This window comes from Micropterus dolomieu, linkage group LG02, assembly GCF_021292245.1.
Source record: "Micropterus dolomieu isolate WLL.071019.BEF.003 ecotype Adirondacks linkage group LG02, ASM2129224v1, whole genome shotgun sequence".
NCBI lineage: Eukaryota > Metazoa > Chordata > Actinopteri > Centrarchiformes > Centrarchidae > Micropterus > Micropterus dolomieu.
In genome coordinates, this window is record NC_060151.1 from 13,504,407 (window position 1) to 13,512,087 (window position 7,681).

A 7,681-nucleotide genomic window follows, 5' to 3' on the forward strand; every position below is an offset into this window, starting at 1 on the left:
TTATTTTAAGAACTTGATGGTTTTGTGGCCAGTTTGTTATTAAATTTGTAAAAAACTTTATCGTGTGTCTCTTCATTATACTCCCACACAAAAAGCTGTTGGCTGATCAAGCAAAGCCTAGAGCCTTCATTATATTCTAATCAAATCTGATGTTCATTTATAAATTTTGCTCATGGATAGTGGTTACTAAATAATGATGCGTCTGCATCACTTTGTAGATACATTAATGTTTGTAAATTATGTGGAATCTAAAGTGATTCATAATATGAGAGTGACAAAAAATGTTGCAGATTCTTTCACAAAATCACTAGAAGGCAGTCAGTGTCAAGTTTCTAAAAGGAGACACTCAGATCTGCTGTTCTCATTGATCTTAACTGACACTTGAACTCTGGACTGAACTAAAGCTTAACACTCCTGCTGCTCATGTACACTGGATACTGTGATAGTTAATACTTTTCTACTCTAAACAAAAGTCATGTGTTAACTTGATTCAGCACATTTTGAACAGAAAAGCACGACAGCATATTTACGTTTTTTTTTTTTTTACACAACAAACCAAAACACCCCGGCAACAATTAACCACATAGCATGATATTTGATTAAGACAGTTTTATTTCTGACATAATCAGACACAGATAAATGTAAAATGTAGGTATAATCACAGAAAGTAACATATAAATGCGTGAACTACTTTAGTTATTCATCATGAAATTATTCATCATCGTCTTTTATGCAAACCTTCAAACCAGCAGCATCAGACTTAAGTTTTTATACCATCTACATGATCCTGGCTGCTGTCACTGTATTTGTGTTTGCAGCAATATTATTTTAATGAATAAGTTTTCCATTACCCATGATTCATGTTAATATTTACATTAAGAATAGTTATAATGAAAATATACGTAAAACAGAGGTGATTTCCAGGCATGTTTTCACTCTGCAGATATAATAACAGTCAACAGACTCTTCTATTGGCTCCAGTTAGACCAACGTTGATGCTTGTTGCATGTATTTGATTCTATGCAAACTCAGTGACCTTCCTTGTTACTCAGCTATAAAAACTTCTCATCAGGGTGTCAGTGGAGTTCACAGCACGTCACTTTCAACATAAACCATGTTTTCTGTAGCTCTGCTGCTGCTGTTGGCAGCTGGATGTGAGTCTCTCTGGATTTGTCAAAGTCAGCAGTTCTTCTTTTGCAGTATAACTTGATCATTTGTTACAAAACATTTTCTTTTTTAACAGGTGTGAAGTGTGAACAGTTGACACAGCCAGCCTCTGTGACTGTGCAGCCAGGTCAACGTCTAACCATCACCTGTCAGGTCTCTTATTCTGTTAGTGGCTACTACACAGCTTGGATCAGACAGCCTGCAGGGAAAGGAATGGAGTGGATTGGAATGAAATATACTGGAGGCTCTTACTTCAAGGATTCACTAAAAAACAAGTTCAGTATCGACTTAGACTCTTCCAGCAACAGAGTGACTCTAAACGGACAGAATGTGCAGCCTGAAGACACTGCTGTGTATTACTGTGCCAGACAGACACAGTGAGAGACAACAACAGGAGAGCTGTACAAAAACTACTTCCTCTATTTACCACCACTACTGTCAATATGCAGTGTTATTTGTTGTTTTTTTTCACAATACTGATTGTTACTCTCAAAAGCAAATTATTATATTCGAGTTTGATCAGAAGCAAAAGGAATTGGTAATATAATTTGGAAACAATTAAATAGTCTAATAAAATTAAACAAAATAAAAAAACAAAACAAATAAAAATAGTCTAATAAAACCAAAAGTAAATATCACCCAAAAATATGAACTTAAAGTCGGGAAAGACATTATCTCTAATCATGGTCAAGTTGATAATGAATTTTATGATTTGTTTTTTATATTATTCAATCCGTTAAAGATCTTGCCATAAGCTTCCCCCACATTAATACTAAAGCAAATGTCATGGCTCCTAATGAAGGTGATGTCAACTGATTTCAGAGCAGAGAGGTTGACCAATCGTTTTGAAAGATATTGAGAATTTAAACACTACTTTTTCTAAGGACATGTAATTTAGATACTGTATTCTTAAAAAAATATAGTAGTATTCTGGTTCAGCCACTTACTCACCTTATTATTATCTCCATCAAAACTGGGCAATTCCCAGATGGATGGAAAAATGCCTTGGTAATGCCTATTTTAAAATCCAGGAATGCTGAAGTAGTTAGCAACTATCGGCCAATAAGTCTTCTTACAGTTCTGTCTAAAGTGCTGGAGACCCTCTGCAGTTTGGTTTCAGACATAATTACTCCAGAGTCAGCAACCTGATATAGGTCTTCAGATGTATGCTGACGATACAGTCATCAATGTATCTGGCAAAACCTGTGATGATGTTGCAAATAAGCTAACCAAAACCTTGTCAGTTTGGCTTGAAGCCTCCTGTTTGACACTAAACACCAAGAAAACAAAGTCTCTCTGTTTTTTTCTGCACCAGAGCAGCTTCAAGTGGCGATTGTAAAGTTTCATTTTGCAAAACTTCTTTTGCTCTGTGAAAGAAGCAAAGTGTTGGAACTTGCTACCTAAACACTTGAAAACTGCTGCAAACTTCACCACTTTTAAAAGAGAGGCCAAGTCCTGGTTAGTTCAGCAACAAACGTGTACTCACATCTAGTCTACAGTACTTAGCATTACATGTGTTTCATTGCATTTTTATTTACTCATTTTACCTCATTTTATCTTGTGTTATACTGTAATGTATTGTATTTTATTTTTTCTTTCATCACTGTTTTAATGTTTCTTCTAATGTTCTAATGTTCATTTTTCTTTAAAAGCCCTTCTAGGGACAGGTGTTGCAAATTAGCAACTGCTAAAAACACTATGGTAGACACATTAGATTGCTGTTTTCAGTTTATCTATGTTAGATGTATTGGTCCCAAATAAAAATAAACCATAAAAAATTAATACTGTCACTGATGAAAATACTGAGTAGTAACTGTTTGAATATTAAAGTTCCAACCTATACAAACAAATAAAATATAATTCTTTATTTTTAAGGAAAAAAATACATTTTTGTTGTTTGTCCTTTAAAGCAATGTTTCATACAATTCTGTATTAGTGTGGTAAAATGATTTAGATGTATCTTTGTAATGACATTGAGTGGTATCATGCATGTGATACAAAAACGTACATTTCGGAAAAAAAAAAAATAGATAAAATGTTCCACATGATTTGCTACATTTTTTATGAAAACAATTTACCTACACCCTGTAAGGAGGAGTCAATGCAAAACTCAGATGTCTTCCACCTCTACTTATCTGACTGCAGAGAGGATGACAGAGAACAGTGGACACACAGTTTAACATGATGGACTATAGGACAGGACTGCTGCTTTTAACTGTCTGCTGGGCAGGTGAAGATTTTCTCTGATCTTGAGTTAAATCTGCCTTCTTAAATCTGTTATCTTACAGCAAGTGATTATTTTCTTGTTTGTCTTAACAGGTGTTGATGGTCAGACTCTGACAGAATCTGAACCAGTGGTTAAAAGGCCTGGAGAATCCCACAGATTGACCTGTACAGCCTCTGGATTCACATTTAGTGACTACTGGATGCACTGGGTCAGACAGGCTCCTGGAAAAGGACTGGAGTGGATCGCTTATATCAGTAGCGGTGGTGGTAGCAGCAAACACTACTCTCAGTCAGTCCAAGGCCGGTTTACCATCTCCAGAGACAACAGCAGACAGCAGCTGTATCTGCAGATGAACAGTCTGAAGACTGAAGATTCTGCTGTTTATTATTGTGCTCGAGACTCACAGTGACTGGAGTTGGTTGAGCACCTGTACAAAAACCAACAGTACTCATTTGGGCTGATAGAACATACAAAAGAATTAGGTTTTTATTACATTTTTTATGGTTTTATGTACAATCATTTTAATTGCCCCTCAGATATATCTTCATTAACCAACAACAACAACTGTTAAACACATTTATAATATAGAAACAACCTTGCGATGGGATGGGCTCACCTTTCATTTTGATCCAATGCCTGAATTCATTTCCAATTATATAAGAATATGTATTATTTTTTAATTCAAAGTGCTTTCCATAAAACATAAAAGCAACATAGGGAAATTGAAAAAATACACATTAAAATATAATAAAAGTTACAGTGCAGTGTACAATCTTTATTAAAATAGATAAATGGAAAATAAAAACAGGCTGAGGTGTTGAGCAAATAAGTGAGTTACAATTATTCTGAAAAGAGAATAAACAGAGAAGTACACTTAATCTACTCTCTAGCTAGTCTGTACTCGGGTCCATAGCAATCTTTGGGTCCACTGAAACTCCAAAAACCCTCTGACACTACAGAGAAACCAGGACATGTCTGTCCGCAGGCCACTTTGATCTAGTTATACTCTGGACCCATTTGCGCGTTTACAGGTGTTTACAGAGTTTCCTGCAAATCACTCAGGCGATTTAAGACCACTTCCTTCACTATGTTCAATCTCACTCTTGTTATCTTTTCACTCAACTACCTACTCATTTCTCACCTTGTAAAAGTTACAGTGCAGTGTAAGTTATCAATCTACTTGTTAAAGGCAGTGGTAAAAAGAAAAATCTTAAATATTTAATTAAAAGCAATGGCAAAAAGAAAAGTCTTAATTTAAAAGAACTGACTGTTTCATCAGACCTGTAGTTATCTGGAAGTTTGTTCCAGATATACGGAGCATAATAACTGAATGCTGCTTCTCCTTGTTTAGTTTTGACTCTGGGTCTGGATGGTTCATAACAAAGCAGAAGATTAGTTTAGTGCTTTATAAACTAACAGCAGGATTTTGATCAATTCTTTGACATACAGGAAGCCAATGTAAAGACCTCAGAACTGGAGTGATGTGATCCACCTTTTTGGTCTTAGTGAGGACTCGAGCTGCAGCGTTCTGAATCAGCTGCAGCTGTCTGATGGATTTCTTAGGGAGCCCTGTAAGGACACTGTTACAGAAGTCAAGTCGACTGAAGATAAATGCATGGATAAGTTTTTCCAGGTCTTGCTGAGACATAAGTCATTTAATCCTTGAAATATTCTTCTGGTGATAGTAGGCTAACTTTGTAATTGTCTTAATGTGGCTCCTCAAATTCCATGACTACACCAAGATTTCTGGCTTGTTTTGTGGTTCTTAACATTACAGATTGAAGTCGAGCACTGATTTTCAATCGTTCCTCCCTGGCTCCAAAAACAATAACTTCAGTTTTATCTTTGTTTAATTGAAGAAAATTCTGGCACATCCAATCGTTGACCTTCTCAATACAGTTACTCAGCACTTGTATGGGGTCATAGTCCCCTGGTGATATCGTTATGTAAATCTGTGTGTCATCTGCATAATTATGTTAACATATTTTGTTGTTTTTCATAATCTGAGCCAGTGGAAGCATGTAAATGTTAAACAAAAGAGGTCCCAGAATGGAGCCTTGGGGAACTCCACATTTCATTTTTGCTAGCTCAGATGTGTGATTACCTATAGACACAAAGTAGTCCCTGTACTTTAAGTAGGATTCAAACCAGTTTAGTACTGTGCCAGAAAGTCCAACCCAGTTTCCAAGTCTGTCTAGTAATATGTTGTGGTCGATCGTGTCAAATGCAGCACTGAGACCCAATAACACTAAGACTGAAATTCTTCCACTGTCAGTATTTAAATGGATGTCATTGAAGACCTTAACAAGAGCTGTCTCAGTGCTGTGGTGTGGTCGAAAACCTGACTGGAAGACATCAAAAAAGTCATATCCTGTTACTGACATGGAGACACTGATTGCTTGTCTAACTGTTTGAATTTTATCTGTGAAGAAGGAAGCAAATCCATTGCAGGCCCTAGTGGATAGAAGGTCAGAGGCTACAGACACAGGAGGGTTGGTTAGCCTGTCGACAGCAGCAAACAAGGCACGTGCATTATTAGTGTTTTTGTTGATGATGTCAGAGAAGAAAGACCGCCTTGCATTTCTCAGTTCTAAGTTATAAATGAGAAGTCTCTCTTTATAGATGTCATAATGAACCTAAACAACTATTTAGAAGTGTGTTTCAGGATTTGAAACACACCAAAGCACTGAGAATGCTCTTGTTATGGTCTTCAATGATGTCTTTTTGGATCTCAGTGCTGCTTTTGACTGCAACATATTACCATACTGACTGGAAAACTGGGTGGGACTTTCTGGCACAGTACTCAACTGGTTTAAATCATACTTAAATGGTAGGGACTACTTTGTGTATAATAATAATAATAATAATAATACTAAGAATACTACTACTACTAATAATAATAATAATAATAATAATAATAATAATACATATAAATATAGAGTGGAGGCATTTCCTGAAAATTTTCTTCTCCATATTTCAATAATTTAATTATATGGATGATAAATGTAACTCTGACTGATGCATAATTTGACCTGTTTGAATAAAATTCAAAAAGTGAATTACTATTTAATAATATTTGAATTATTCTTATTATGTTAAAAGTAAACAGTGTGTGTGTCAGATTTCTCGTCAATGTAATATGAAAATCACATTGTTGTGTTGTAAGAATGTTCAAAGCTGTTTGTTGGAGGATCACTTGATAAAACTTAAATTCAACATTTGAAGACAATTCATATTAAGCAAATTTGAAATTTAGATTGCCTAAATCTAATTTCCTCAGGCTGGTTTTGCAACTCATACATTACAGTTTTAAAATCCAACAAACAAAAGGCCAAACTACTACTCCTATTGGAAAGCAGGGGATGCATGGAAATAAATTAAGACTGTTTTTAACTATATTGGAACTACAAAAACCTACAGCACTCACTTTGAGTTGGTAGAGCCTAATAATTGCATATTGTTTTATTTTTATAGCACTTATGTTACGTTACATATATTTTTTTCATGTAAACTGTTCCTGAGGAGAATTATTACTGAACATTAAACAAATGAGCTGACTGTGGCTTCTCAAGTGGTTTCAGGAAATCACCACTGAAGTGACATGTCAAGTCACAAAATAGTCCAGAATTTCCGGTTAAGAACTCTTTATTGCTGGATAGTGGTATGCCGAAAAGAGCTGCAAATCAGCTGCAGCATTTACATCTGTGTCTGCCTGAGCTCAAAGGAACGTAATTTTTAAAGAGCTTTGTTACCTGCTGTAATCAGCTGTTCCGTTTGTTTTGGAGAGGAGGAGACCGACTTCAGCCCTTATAAAAACATCCTGACTGATGAAAACTTAAAACAACAACTCCAGACCAAGTATTTAGTGCAGCTCCATCAGCTGTTCGCTGTAAACACACCGCTGCACGCTGGCTGCTATTTCCGAGCGATAAATTTAATGCCGACGTTTGATCTCATGCGGACATCAGTAAGACTTGTGCTGCTATTTGACTGCTAATTGTGATATAGTGGTTTGCAAACAAAGGTGTGTGGTGTATAACATATGTGCATTTGACCATTACAGTTTAAAATAACACTCTAGCAGCTGGACAGAGGGTCAGTGAACTCTTAAGGGGTGAGTGGTTATGTAAAGAGTGAACCCTTCTATAGAATTTGACCTCTGACCCATGTTAGGGGGGAGTAGTGATTAGTGTTTATGTAGGGACTGAACCCTTCTATGGTGTCTAACAGATGTTTACACTTATCCTACAGCACTGTGCCCTTATATGGATTGGAGCCTTAGTTTGC

General features: G+C 36.0%; 1 gene segment (V, D, J or C); it reads left to right on the forward strand.

The window, feature by feature from the left end:
• The first annotated feature begins 3,348 nt into the window (after positions 1-3,348).
• Positions 3,349-3,809, forward strand: LOC123987219. The segment is given in 2 exon segments: positions 3,349-3,397; positions 3,487-3,809. Coding segments are annotated over 2 exon segments (366 nt in total).
• The last annotated feature ends 3,872 nt before the right edge of the window (positions 3,810-7,681 follow it).